Raw genomic sequence first — 14,585 nt, 5'->3', positions numbered from 1 at the left:
GTGCTCCAGTGAAATTTTGTGGGGCCGTCTCATGAGATCTTGGATGGCCCTGATCTTGAGAGATTTCAAATGGCAGGGGTGGTTCTGGGTGTCATTCTGACTTTGCACAATGTTGCCTTTGCACGTGGACCACCCAGAATGTACGTTACGGGCCTACTATATTCTAACAAGTCCTGATGATCTTGTCGAGAAGAAGTGGCATTGGGAACTTAGTTCTAGGAACCCTTATCTCCGTTAGCAATTAATCTTGGCAAACGGGTGGCATTCAGTTTGTGTGTATGCGGATTGTCTTTTCTTCTCATCAGTGGGAACTAGCCATGTGTGGAAAGCATAAGAAATTTGTCAGTGCCTGTCTCTAGTACGGTTATTTTCCTCATTAGGACATAACAGAGATCGACGACGACAAAACCCACACTCAGGATCACCCTCTCATTCACAAAACCTCTCTCTCCTCATTGTTTCACCTTGAATGTGATTTATGTTATGTAGGGCAAAACCAGATTAAGCTCCTTATGTTCTTTGCCAAATAACCTGTTCTGTGTTGTCTTTTGCTGTGTTGCAAATAACAGCTTTTAAAATACTGTACAGACTAGTTCAAGGCAGTCAGGCTTCTGTTGAATTGAGAAGCACATACAAAGGTCATGTGGTGCTAGCTAATAACCTTTTGCTCACGTAACAATAAAAATACATTTTTTAAAAAAACCTGAAGAGGGCTGTTGTTCAGGAGGAGCCAATGGCAGCACATGTATCTCTGTTAACGTTGCTTTCAGCCCGTTCAGTTTTTGTTTATTCTAATGGGTTTTCTTGATATCTCTTCAGGAGGAGGAGGAACAGGAAGAAGATGACGACGAGGATGAGGATGACACAGATGACCTTGACGAGCTGGACACTGACCAGCTTCTAGAGGCTGATCTGGAGGAAGAGGAAAACAACGAGAATGCGGGAGAGGATGGAGAAAACGACTTCTCGCCTTCTGACGATGAGGAGCTGGCCAACCTGCTTGAAGAGGGAGATGAAGGAGAGGATGAAGACTCTGACGCTGATGAGGAAGTTGAGCTGATCCTCGGGGATAGTAAGTATACATAGGGAGAAATTAACTCTTTGGGGGATTCCAAAGGGTTAAAAGGTCCAGGGCAGACCAAAGATACCAATCTGAGGAAGTGTGCATGCACACGAAAGCTTATACACAGAACAAACTTAGTTGGTCTCTAAGGTGCTACAGGTTAAAGGTAGTGTAAGCACTGCACTGCCTAGTGTGCAGGTCAAATTCCTTGGTCCCAGATTCCTGAATTAATTTTAGCTAACTCTCATAGGACAACAACTTCGCTCATGTGACAAGCCTGATAGCTGTGCATACAGGTTGTTACTTGACGGCATGATGTTTGTAGCGTTCATGCACCTTAATTTTTTTTACCTATGCTACTAAACTGGAACCCAGTCCAGGTTCCCAGGCACCTGCAAGTGGCTGTTTGAAGATGTGTGGTGTGGATGTGGCTCACACTTTACGTATTTGTTGGTGATCCCGCAGTAACCAGGTTTGCCATGTAATTGTGAAGTTTCCCATTCCTTTCCTGAGAGCATCAACTGTAAATCGTTGGTGAATGAGAATTGCTGAGATGCTCTAGCAATGGAGCTGTGGGAGAGCCTGGGGCATAGTTTTTCCAATAGAGTGTAGTTGTCAGTTAGTGGGACTTATTTCCATGTAAACATGCCACAGGCTCAAGCTGCAGTAATCCCCCAATCAATACTCCACGCAGCACGGCAGAAGCAAGTCAAATATAGCCAACGCTACCTTCCTTTAGCCTGCCTGTCACTGGCTTTGTAAAATTAAGCATGCAGCTACACAGAAGTTCCCAGAGGCTTGAAAGCAGCATGAGCCAGCAAGTTGTGTTGCTGCCTGACCGTCCTGTGTTTGAAGTTGCTGCATCCGCCCCATACTGCCCCCTTCTATCTCCCCCCCCCAATCTTTTTGGATCTCCTGTTTCAAATGATGTCTCCAGCCCAGCTGACCCACTGCAGCTCTTTCTCTCTAAAAATATTTTCTTGAAGATCAAAAAGGGATGGGGATTGAGAGGTGCAAGGGATGGAGCTTGAAAGTTGAGGGAAATAGGGTTATTTGGAAAGTGTCAGGAGCAGGTGTGTGAGAAGAAAGTATTGGATTGGATAGTTTGTGCTTGGAGAACAAACTTTGTTCCATCTGTATGGAACGGTGGCAAGAGGGATTAATCTTACAGGGGAGCCATGCTAATGACCTGAAAGCAGCCCCCCTCCCCAAATCCTCACGGTTGCTTGTGTCTGTCTGTTAAGGGGACAGATAACTGTTGCTCAGTGAAATGGGTAGGCATTCAGCACATGCTCAGAGGTGGTTTATTTATTATTACATCCTGTATTCTGGGATTTAACGCTGGTAAAGTGAGACAAAAATTAAGTACACGGTGGGCATGGGCATCTGAAGGAAGGGAGTTAAATGCCTTTTCATGTGTGTGCTGAGGACATGGGTGGTGGTGGAGTGGTGGACTTCTACACTGCAGGGATAGTGTGTTTCTTTTGTATAGAAAGAAGATGCAACAGTGCTTTAAAAAGAGGGTGGGAGGGGGAAAAGGGAAGAGATTGATAGACATAGACAGTGAGAGAAGGTGATCAGGCTTCCTGGAAGCTGTGTCACGTGCCCTGGAATCCTCCTTCCTGCCCTTTGATTGCATGTTTCTCATTGCAGGCAGCAGTTCCTCAGTTCTGAGGGAAATTCAGTCTGCTCATTCTCAGAGGCACTTTGTGCATAACGTCACAGCAAGAAAGTTGATCATTTATATTGGAGCAAAATTCTTAATTTTCACAACTGGTGTGCTTGTGTGTGTAATCTTGGAAATTTAAGGTAGTCTTGGTGGGGGCAAGCTATGGGTGTGGGGTGGGGAGAGGCTTCCCTTCAGTGCAATCGCTGGAACCTTTGCTGTTAATTTCAGCAGAGGCAGGACATTGGATGCCTGGAAAGTGACGTGTTGCTGGGACTGTTTGAGAAGACAACCCTCTGTCCCAGTCTGGTCCCGTTTCCGTTCATCCTGAGCTAAAATGCTTTTGCTAGCAGACTCATGTGTGCTCTTCTCTTGTTTTGTTGTAGTGCCGCCCTGCTTCTCTGCAATCAGGCACATGAACCTGGGGGCAAGCACCCTGTCAGGTCTCCAGCGATTTTCTTGTATATTTGTCAGTCCTCTATGTTCTTAATGGTGGTAGGTATTTTGTCCACATCCCACCAGGACATGTTGCAGAGCTCTAATTAAAAAGATGGATTGTATCTAAAAAGATGCTGTGCAATTGTTGTGCATTACTGGGGGAAATAAGCCCATTAGAGAGTTCTGGATTGCAGCTGAAAAAATAGCCTGTGCATTCCAGCAGAAGCTAGTGATGCCAGAAGGGAGCATTACTGAGAGTATTTATTTTTTAATAATTTCATTGCATGGTTTCCCTGCCTCTTCTCACATCTAGGCAGCTTCCTTCCAAAGTCTCACAATATGCAAACACAAATGAACAGCTCCACCTTCCTGTTGTCTCTGTTCTCATGCAGAACATGTGGCTCTGTGGATCTGCTTGTTCCATATCACAGGTCCTCCCAGTTACTTCTGTCTAGCATCTGTCGTGCAAAATAAGTATTTGGCTGACATTGCTCTTCTGGGGACTTTTTAGTGTGAAGCATCACGAAAAACATGGGAGGTGGTGGTGGAGGATGCATTTGCAAGAAGGGGGGGGGGAATGTGGCATTGGTGGGGCATTTTGGGAGGAGTGTGTGGAAGCAGAGGGCAGGCACTGATAGCATGCAGGAATAGATTGGCATGTTTACACTTCGGGAGGATAAGTATGTATTCTGCGTAGTAAGCTGATGACACATGCTAGAATGCTCACTTCATCAGATGCCACTTGGTTGCTGAACGTTTAAAGGAATTTAAGTGCTCCTATTCATCTATTGGGACGTGGGTGGTGCTGTGGGTTAAACCACAGAGCCTAGGACTTCCTGATCAGAAGGTCGGCGGTTCGAATCCCTGCGACGGGGTGAGCTCCCGTTGCTCGGTCCCTGCTCCTGCCAACCTAGCAGTTCGAAAGCACGTCAAAAAATCTAGTTGACTTTAGTGGGGCTTTCGTCTAGGTAAGAATGTAAAGGATATTTAGACTTTGACTTAAAAATGATTACTTAGAGCTATAACCGTTACATGGAAAAACTAGTGGAGAGAGGGAAAGGAGTCCAATAAACCTGCATGGGATGGAACTAGGGATTAATGGTCCACAAAGGAGTTATACGCTCACATTCAAAGGAATAGAGATGAAAGAGAAGCTCAGATGGACCCCATCCACAGCCATTCCAACCATAACATTAAAACGAGGCTTTTCCTTTAAAAAAAAAAAAGTGTGTAAATCTGGTGTGTGTGTGTTTGTGTGTTCCCATGTGTGCTTTATTGGTACCTCCTTCTCAGAGTTAGTGTCTTTCTATCTGCCTTGCAAAAACACTCTTTTTTTCACCGATGCTCAAATCCCAGGGGCATCATCTCATGTAGACAATGGCGCATACTTCATTATTGTACCAAATTCCTGAACTGCTACTTTCAAATATACGTTTGCAGAGTTCCCTCTGAAGAGCACCGTCGGCCAATATCCACTCCACATACCCTGAAAAAGACCTGCCTGGTCTTTTTTCTGCTGGTATTCTGGCAGGAGGTGGTTTTTGTTGATTTCAAGAAAGTGTGTCCTTGAAAATCTCATCAAGGACTCCGTTAGGAAAACTAGGGGTTAGGAATTGCTTGTGAATGTGCTTGCGTTTCTTCAGAGTTGTTTCAGTGGATCCTGCTGATGAAGACAACTCTTCCATATCCTAGACAGATTTTCTACAAGAGTTAGGGAAACGGGCCACCTGAATGATCACTGAGTGTTTTTCCCTGTCCCTTGAGCTGTGGTGTGGTACCAATCAACTTACCAAGAAGCAAGTACTATTTTGGAGACAGTATTAACACAAATAATGCACATAATTCACGTCACCCAGTTGCCCTCTGGTAGACTTTACTGTATCCCAACAGCCGCTTCCCTTGTGGCTGGTTTACCTTATACTTACTATATGCTGGGTGAGGAAAGTCGCTCAAGAAAAGAGGTACTCTCTTCTGTTTTGAGCTGGGCCACTTGTGCTGATTCTGCCCACCTTCTGTTTGTGCAAAAAAAGGGGTGCACAGGAGCAGGGTTGTACAAAACATAAAGCCCCCAAGCTCATTCATTCGTCTCCCTTGTTTGAAACAAAATAAAAAAATTCCTTCCAGTAGCACCTTAGAGACCAACTAAGTTGAGAGGGTGGGGAGGGGTATTACTCAGAAGGGTGGTGGGAATGGGTGATTGGCTGATAGGTGTGGTAAACCTGTTGACCCTCCCCACCCTCTCACTATATATAAGGGTCTGGTGACTTCTGTTTCAGTGTATCTGAAGAAGTGTGCATGCACACAAAAGCTCATACCAATAACAAAATTAGTTGGTCTCTAAGGTGCTACTGGAAGGAATTTTTTTATTTTGTTTCGACTACAGCAGACCAACACGGCTACCTACCTGGAACTCTCCCTTGTTTGGAAAGTCTTTAAAACTTCCATTGTATTTAAAAACAGTCCAAAAAGTTTCTTTTTAAGATATAATAGAAATAAGCAGTTACTTCAGCTGTGTTTGTGGATGTGAAGGACAGCTGATTGTAAGGTGGCAACTGCTTGTCTAAATTGACTCTCCTTGGTAGTCATTCTCCTCTGGTTGCGTTGGTCAGTTAAATCCTGTCCTTGCCTTTCTCCCCAAATACTTAGTATACGCTTCAACTTAGGAACAATATATTGTACCCTTTCTGTGTCTCTGGAAACTCACCTTGTTTTAGTGCCCGTTGCATCTTTTACTCCCACTACAGAGGATTTTGGAGCTACATACTGATTCTCTAGAGTGTTTTCAGTAATTCCTGAAGGCATCTCACTCTGGTGGTAAGTATTCTCTTTATAATGAGGAGCTGTGCCTTGGCTTGTGGTGAAACAGTCCTGTTTTGCACATTGTTTATGGTTTCTAGATGGCATACCACTCAAAAGGGTGCCTGTGCATGGTCTTTCGTATTTGACTTGGAACAAGTTACCCTGCTTTGGTGTCTTTTTGACATATCAGACTTTGCATTGCTCAAATAACCCATTTGTCCCCTTTCCAGCTGACAGCTCAGATAATTTGGATTTGGAAGATGACATAATCTTATCTCTGAATGAGTGAGGAGTGGCCACCCCACAGGATGTTGGCAGCAGGAAAGCTCCGTTCTCGGAAGCCAGGAGGCCAAATCCAGGAGGTGATACTGAGCAGCCGCTCATATCCTAATTCTTGGGAGACCCATCTAAAGAACTCTAGCCCTTCTGACCTTGCAGTGGACAGATGCAGGCTCCTGACACATCTGGAACCTTCCTACCAAGAGACCCAGGAGCTTGACCTTTATTTTTCTCTGCCTTTTTATTTTTGGTTTTGAGGCTGAGACATGACTCTCCTCTCCACAGGGAGTTCCGAAGATATTTCACAATATATTTTCTTTGTATAAAGTTCTTTCCTAAAGAACAGAAATAGTTTTATATGAAACAACAAAAAAAAGGATAAAAAACAAAACAGGCAGGTATTATAAAGAGGGTATGGATTTGTAATCTTCTAATGTTTAGTCACTATGACAAGTTTCTGGGGGATAAATAAGTTTAAAAAGGGCATTTTTACTGAAAAGCGTGGCAGGCAGGGTGGGATTGAATCATGGATTGTAAAAGCTGTAGGTGATTTTTATTTTGAACATAATTTTTTAATGGATGTGTTGCTACCTGCTGTGAAATGTTCGGGGTTTTTTTTTTTTTGTCTGATGACTCCTGACAAAAGCCCTGCGAGTTCCTGCTATAGTAGCCATGGCAGAAGACTAGAGATCCCGTTCTGTCTTGCTCAGAATCTGCCATTGCTGGAGATGAAGGACTCTAGTTTACAAGCTCCTCGCCTCACCCCCTTCCTACGTATTTTTGTGTTTGGAATTTTAAAATTTTATTTTTTCCCCCCTTTCCCTTCTGCCCTTGTGTGAAAACTACAAATCGAAGGCCTTTTTTTCTTTCATGTAAATTGTATTTATTAAAAAAATAAATAAAATCCAAGTCCTGTCTGTTTGTAGCTCTGAGCTGCTGTAGTATACATTCATTGCCTTTGCTGGCTCCTCAAGCTGCCTTCAGTGCTACTTTGCACCAGAATGCATGACCAAGGCAGGGTTATTCATATAAGAACTGTGACTTCACGTGCATGAATGTATCTGGACATTCAAGAGTGTGATGCTATCAGTACTATTCACACAAGATTTTTAAGAACAGCGGTCCATACGCTTATCTCAGGAGGATCATGTTCAGTGAAATCATGTGAGAGGTATCCCACAGTTGTTCTGGGTTCTGATTCCTATATTATCATGCAATGATGGATTGCATCCCTGGGAAGGGAAAGAGAATACCTATTTTCATATGAAGTTGAGTTGCTTCTCCTCTCTAACTCAGGTGAGGGGAACCTTTGGCCGTCCAGATGTTACTGAACTACAAATCCCATCAGTCCCAGCAAGCTTGGCCCAATGTGCAGGGGTGATGGGAGTTATATCTCCGCAGCAGCAGCTGCTGGAAGCCCAAAGGTTCCCCACACCCAGTTTAAACAAATAGCTGCAATACTAGCAGCAGATATATATGCAACTTTATTTTGGTGAAGTGCACCTTTAAGCCCAGAGGTTGGATGCTACAAGGGAATTTAGAGGTTACTAACTTCTGGTATTGCCTGTCATGAACCTATTTGTAATGGGGAGCACTGCAGGATGCAAAACATCTGCTGGACCGGCCTTGGGTTTGCCATTCACCCTCTCCCAGCAATTGGAGTACAATAGTCACTGGGATGGTTGCATTTATTAGAAAGCCCTGCTTGCAACCCAGTCATGGAAATGGATTTAACTACCTTCTATCCTTTCTTCCTGTGGTTCCACTCCATTTATAACTGAGCAGATTGACTTACTGCATTGCGGGCCTTAGAAATAAAAATTAGACCACATAGGTGGTGGTAAAGGATGAAGTAATAATGTTAGCAATGGTCTTAAGGTCAGTGCTTGATAAAACTGCAACGGAATCATACCCTCACCACTACTCTCTTTTGGCTATGCTTGTGTTTCATGGGACTAGCGAGTCTGCATTTAGACTTCCATTTGCTTGTATCAGAACATTGGTCCCATCTTTTTCTGTTTCTTCCTACCACCTGGTTAAAATGTGTTTTTCATTTATTTTAGAAGTTTAGAAACAAAAATATATTACGATATTTGCGAAGTGAATATTCTTCAGAATCTAGAAAATGTTTTTGCCTCTCTCACTCTCTCTATATATAATCTTAATTTTACTGTATCACACGTTGACTACTTTTTGAAGAGAGATTTAGAAGCACACAAACAAAATCCATCTATTTAAACATTTTGGAGCGGATATGGAGAACCTTTGGCCTTCTGAAAGTTGCTGAAGGATGACTGGCCATTAGCCAGGTTGGCTGAGGCTGGTGAGTTGTGGTCTAGCAACATCTTGAGAGCCAGAGGTTCACATACATCTATCTTAGAGCTGTTCAGAACTGTTTTCTGGACCCCTTGTGATTTTTAACCAATAGTAGACAAAAATTGCATACATAAATGGGACTTATTCTGCTCAGTATACCCGGGTGTTCCCTTTTTACAGTAGAGTGGACAGAAGGCTACCATTAAACAACATTTACTAGCATCGGTTGCTGTGCAAGAGCAAGTTTGCTCTAATCATGTTGGTTACTTGGTTAGTGAGACTACTGGAAAATTGTATTTTAACAACTCACAATGTGGTTAAAAAGAATAAAGAACTAACACTAACAAATGAAATGGGTTGGAAGTTCACAAGACCAACCTCTAAATCACAAGCTGCTATTTCTTGCAGGTAACCTTTCAGAGGCAAAATTTAAAAATTGTATTCGTTGACAACTTACCTCTCTTGGATGCTTTAATACACATCCTAAAAAATGTTTTAGCCACCACATGGCTGGCTTAGAAATAATAATTTGCTAATCATTAGTGTAGTCTCTGCTTCCATAATTTCACTGCACAAGAGAACTGGTAATAGTTGGAGGATAGAGAAGCAGAGAATGGCGAAGTCTCAGTATTTATGACCTTGGTCTGAACAGTGCTGCAACCATGGATGGGGCTGTGTAGGGTCATAGCAGTTAAGAGGATCAGCACCCCGTACACTTCATGTCAATCCAGAATGGGATACTACACTATATGGGATGCTACACTGTAACCTTGTCAAGCTTACTTGTCTTCAAACCTTTCTATCATCCTCCCTGTCCATTATTTCAAAACATTCCACATTCCTTGAAAAGCAAGCTCTCGGAAAGAGAATTATGCAAGCTAAGTGAGTGTGCATACATCTATTTATTAATTGCATATTTTAGACACAAGTGGGCATACCCTGGTGCAGAATGTGGCGTAAACTCTTACCGCAGCATACACGCACACCTCCTTAGACTATCTCTTACAGTTCATGCTTTCTCCTTTTTACCCGAGATCACTTCACATAAAGCAGCTTTCCTATGTACATCCCCTGTGACAACTCTGGCCTGCTGCATGTGTGTGGACACACTGCTAATTGCAATGATCTGCTCATGTGAGAAAGTGTGTGTGTATTTGCTACACATCACCAGGTATGTCAGGGCTGGGGAACTGGTGGCTCTCCAACGCCCATCAGCCCCAGCCACCACGGTCAGCGGTTAAGAATGAGGGGAGCTGCAGTTCAACAACATCTGGAGGGCCACGGGTTCTCCATCCCTGAGTGCCATTTTCTGTACCAAAATGGTTATGTCCAAAAGAAATGCTATCTAGGGAGGTGGACCTCATAGAAGGAGGATCTCCTCATTCTCTGTGCTAATTAATCCCAGAGCAATGCCAGAAGATGAGTGCTCAAATAATAGGTCGGACAGAATTTGCCCACCTTGTCCTAAAAAGCAGTGCATCCACCTGCCTAACCTACTGTATATAACAAGCAGAACTGTATATAACTGCAATATAGGACACACGCTATAAGCAGGCAACTTGGTCAAGTTTTTATCGTTTATTTTTGCCACTGGAGCTGATGAACATAATCATTTAGATTTTGTTATCAGATCCTACTCAACTGCCTGGTTATTTGTCTTCCTGAGTAGCCAATAGTTAGTACTGAACAGAAAATCTAAGAGTAGCTTTGAATCTACAATATAATCAATCCAACAGGAAACACAGTTAACAGAGGAGTTGGGTGCACCCATGGTGCAGCCTATGTTTTATTGCACCAAGAGTTGAGGACTGCTAAAAAATTTAAGCTTCACAGAGCTGTTCTTTGGCTACAATCGTCTCAAAAGCTCTCATCCACCAAGAAAAGGTTGGTCCAATAATGGATACCATTACCTTTTCCACCTTTTAAAAAAAATTCTGGCATTAACTACCTAAACACAGAGAGAAGAAGCAAGCAGACTTCAACTATCAAAGAAATCAAAATAGCACAAAACTGGTATAATAGTGTTGAACAGCAGTAAAAGGAAGAACTGTCTGAAATACGTTATTTGCTTTATCTATTGGAACCAGCCATTGGCAGACTACAGAAACCAGGACACTGCACAAAGTTAAAAATCCATCAGTGAACAAGGCTTTACTGACAACTTTCCATACATTTAAAAAATAAGAACACAGCAGACAGTGTCACATATTAAAACAAAATGGGATTAAAATGGTATTAAAATTAGAAACTAATTAAATTGTAGAATTTTTTGGAGGACTTTTGGAGCCTCGCTCAAAAAAATTGGCCTTAAAAGCAACCAGGCTGTGTGAGATACAAAGAAATATGGAATCAGCAAAGAGGGAGGAAAGAGAGGAGACAGAGAGTAAATACTAGGCAGTGTCTTTGACTATCACTATCACCATATGCTCTTCTTCTAACTTTCCCAATGTTCTTAGTGCGGACTGGAGGTACTGCTGAGAGAATTCACAAGGAGGGAAAGCGTAAAGCATGCCTGTGCTGTCTTTACCCTTCGCCCCTCCCACAGGAAGGCTGATCACCCCAGCAGCCTGTTTTTGTTTCAAGTAAGAGACCAGATTCCTGAGAAGCCGTCTTTGCAAGCCAGGCTCTACCACAGGGACGGCCCCTTCAGTGCTTGCTCCTTGAGCAGTCTGGGTAGCCAGCAGCACAGCATAGCCATTAGGGCTTCCTTGCTTGATACGTCGAGTTACTTCATCCAGCTTGGGCTGGTCAAGCCGAAGTCTCTGGGCAATCTTGAGCTGCGTGAGCTTTCCACCAGACAAGTGGTCTTTCAGAAGCCCATTGATAACCCCCAAGTCGCCTTCAAGGATGTGCATAGATGTAGGGAAACAGCTGTTTTTCAGGACAAGTAGCCCATTCCAGGCAAGCTGCAGCGTGTGGGCATAATCTGATAAGCTTTTTAATTTCTTTGTTTCAGATTTGGACTCTTCATGAGTCTTTGATTCAGCCTCAGCAGTTCGATGATTGCGTTCGCTGTCCCTTTTCTTAGGCTGAGGATCAGATGTTTCACGGTGCGGCTTCTCCTCTGAAGCATGCCTGTTGTTCTGCAGGGAGTTATTCTGCTCTTTCTCCGTGGCAGACTCTGTGGTGTGGTTCTCCTTCCGAGCCCTCTCTGGGCTGCGATCTAAAGCTGGCCCACCAGGTTTTGTCCTGCCTCTGTCCTCATAGGGCGAATGGGCAGTTCTCCCTCGGTCACTGGAAAGGCTACGGCGTTTACGCCTTTCCTCCCATGGTTTGAGCACGCTTCGGTCACTATCACTGCCCCAACGTTCTCCACTTCGGCTGCGTGCTGACTGACTGTAGGTCTCCAAATTATTTCTGCGCTCTGCATTTTTGACAGGGCTGGTCCAATCAGCCTCTAAAAAGCCCCTTTCCCGGTCTGAGTAGAGGAGATGAGGAGGAGTCCTGTCTCTCACCCTTAAGTCTTGCTCTAGACTCCTGTGCCTGCTGTAGCCTTCAGGTAGCAATTCGTAGGGTACAGGCAGTGGTGCAGGCTGATACTGCTGAGGGTAGCGTGCCTCCTCAGCTTTGGCAAAATCCACTCGAAGTCTCCTGTCTGGCCCACCCAAAGGGAAGCCCCTCATTTGTGCACAGGCAGCCTGGGCAGCGTCTAAACTTTCATATTGAATGTAGGCAAAACTGTCCCCTTTCACATAGTCAATAGTCCTAATGCTTCCAAAGCGATCAAATTCCCTAGCAAGGGCAGCTAGCGAAGTACTTGGACCAAGACCACCCACCCAAAGTCGGGTTGTGGGGTTGGCTTTCCCATAGCCAATTTTGATAGGGTTCCTGCCAACAACCCGGCCAGACATGGCAACCTTGGCTCGATGTGCCATGTCCAGGTTCTGGAACTTTAGAAAGGCATAGGCTCCACCTTGGCCCCTTGCAGGGCGCTTGATCACCACTTCCTCAATGATGCCATATTTTTCAAAGGCACGCCTCAGTTCTACCTCAGAGACGCTGTGGTCCAGATTGCCAATAAAGAGATTACGAGTCGCTCTTTGATCATCCTCCGGCATAAGATCCTCTTCAGCCACTATGGGATAGCCATAGGGACGGCCGCGCTCGTCGTACAGTCCATAGTAATCCAGCACCCTCTCCCGCTCCCGAGAGAGACCCAAGGCAACAGCTTCCAAGGCAAAGGCTGCAGCGGCAGCATGTCGTGGTCTGGGCTCTCTCAGCAAAGGGGTGGCAACAGGAGAAAGAGATCTCTGTTTATAAGGATAGACACCATGGATTGGGGGCAGGAAAGCCATGGGTTCAGGGGACGGGGTAGGTGGGGGCGTGCGGCTTCGTCTGCCCCCTCGCAGGTACACAGGCTCTACCTTGAGGGGGCGATCGTAGAGGAGAAGCTGCCGGGCTCTGGCATGCCTTCGAGCATCTCGGGCGTCCGCCGGGTGCCTGAAGTTGACATAGGCAACGCGGCCGAGCTCGGGGGTATGGGAGAGCTTGACGCTAATGTCACTGGCGCCGCCGCTAGCGAACCTCTGGAACTGGCGGAACAGCCCGTCCTCCAGAAGCTGGTCCGGGAGGGCCGGGCCCAGGCCGCTCACCAGCAGGGTCTTGTACTCGCTGGAGCCGGGGGGATCCCCGGCCAGCCCCACCCCGGCCGTCAGTCCGAGCCCCGGCGCCAAAAGCAGTGACGGCGCGGCCACCGCCGAAGGCCCGCCCAGCAGCAAAGATGGGGCGACCACGGCGGCCAGAGGCACTTTGGCCTTGGCGGCCCCCAGCGCCCGCGAAGAAGACGACGAGGACGACGAGGAGGACGGGGGCGGCGGCGCCGCGGCGGAGGCGGCTTGGCTGCTGCTGCTGCTGCTCCTGGCGCTGGACGAGGCGGCGCCGCGGTGGTTGGAGTCGCCTCCGCCTCCGGGCCGCTCTTCCCCGCGGTGGCTGCGCGAGCTGGAGCTTCCCGCCGCCGACTTGTCCCGGCCGCTGCGCGACGAGGCGGAGGCGGAGGCGGACGACGACGACGAGGAGGCGCCCGAGCTCCGGTGCGGGCCCCGCCGGCTGCTGCTCCCGCCGCTGGCGCCGCTGCTCTCGCGCTCCCGCTCGCGGGGCCTCTTGGCCGAGGAGGCGCCCCGCGTCCCCCCGGACCCCGCCGGGCTGGAATCCCGCTCGCTCGCCCGCTTCATGGCTCCGGGGCCCGCGATTCAGGAGGCGCCTCTGGCGGCAGCTGCCATCTTGGACAAAAGGGAACGAGCGAAGGCGGCTCTGCCCAGTTGCCGCGCCGTGCGCGCCGACGACGTCATCAGCCCGCGACCCCGCCCCGAGCCAGCCGAGCGACGGGCCGCGTCCGTAATGGCTCCGGCTGGACGCCGCGGCCGCCGCCCGAAAGCCCCTCCTGCTCGCTCCCGCCAGAGGACGGGGAGGCGAGGGGCAAAGCCCCTCCGTGTTCCCGGTCGCCTTTCCCGCCTCCACGGCACTTACCTGCCCCTCAGCCTGAGGGAGGAGTAGAAAGTGCATAGCAAGTGAGAGCAGGAAGGACAGCGCTTTCCCCCTTCCTCTGCTCCTCTCCCTTTTCTTTAAGAAGAAGTAAAGCGGATGCCACTTTCCCTCTCTCGGTCAAAGCGCGCCGCCTCCGACGAGCGGCTGTTAGACCGAAGAAGGGAGCAACCGGCGATCGCGCACACGTGCAAAACAACTGGTCTCTGAGCTTTGAAGGGCAAAAGTGCATTTACAAATAGCACTTGCATTACATGCCGTTCAAATAAAATGTGCTGGCAGAAGCTGCAAAAACAAGGAAACTTTTATATTGCTGCAACGGTAGTTAATATCCATGTTCCGTATGCAGAAAGTAGAATAGATGCTGACTGTTTTGCCACACGATAAAGCTTGTTAGTTACCTAAAGGACCCACGGTGTCTTTTTCATCTATTCAGACATAGTGTTAGAAACTGAGATATGAGAACCAGAAGCTAAATGGCACCTTAAACCTAGGTTATGGGTGCAACAATGAAATGTCTAGGCACACTTTTTAAATAAGAAT

The 14,585-nt window shown here is 46.7% G+C and overlaps 2 protein-coding genes across 6 annotated transcripts in view; one reads left to right on the top strand and one right to left on the bottom strand.

Moving 5' to 3' along the window:
- Positions 1-7,170, top strand: part of DCAF1 (DDB1 and CUL4 associated factor 1) — a 54,501-nt gene extending 47,331 nt beyond the window's left edge. For 4 of the 5 annotated variants that reach the window (XM_053377469.1, XM_053377467.1, XM_053377472.1 and 1 more), the window contains 2 exons: positions 820-1,072; positions 3,116-3,297. In XM_053377469.1, coding sequence (XP_053233444.1) covers positions 820-1,072; positions 3,116-3,219 — 357 coding nt within the window. In that variant the 3' untranslated portion in view covers positions 3,220-3,297. Of the gene's footprint in view, positions 1-819; positions 1,073-3,115; positions 3,298-6,196 lie in introns of those variants that run through there. The other variant, XM_053377470.1, reaches the window with a different exon arrangement.
- A 3,516-nt stretch (positions 7,171-10,686) lies between these two features.
- Positions 10,687-13,830, bottom strand: RBM15B (RNA binding motif protein 15B). The gene has a single exon (XM_053377466.1). The coding sequence runs from the start codon at positions 13,730-13,732 to the stop codon at positions 10,952-10,954; it is 2,781 nt and encodes a 926-aa protein (XP_053233441.1). The 5' UTR covers positions 13,733-13,830; the 3' UTR covers positions 10,687-10,951.
- Between the last annotated feature and the right edge of the window lie 755 nt (positions 13,831-14,585).

This window comes from Podarcis raffonei, chromosome 2 (genome assembly GCF_027172205.1).
Source record: "Podarcis raffonei isolate rPodRaf1 chromosome 2, rPodRaf1.pri, whole genome shotgun sequence".
Classification (NCBI taxonomy): domain Eukaryota; kingdom Metazoa; phylum Chordata; class Lepidosauria; order Squamata; family Lacertidae; genus Podarcis; species Podarcis raffonei.
Note: the sequence above shows the minus strand (reverse complement) of the source record. Positions and strands in the feature narration are given on the sequence as shown.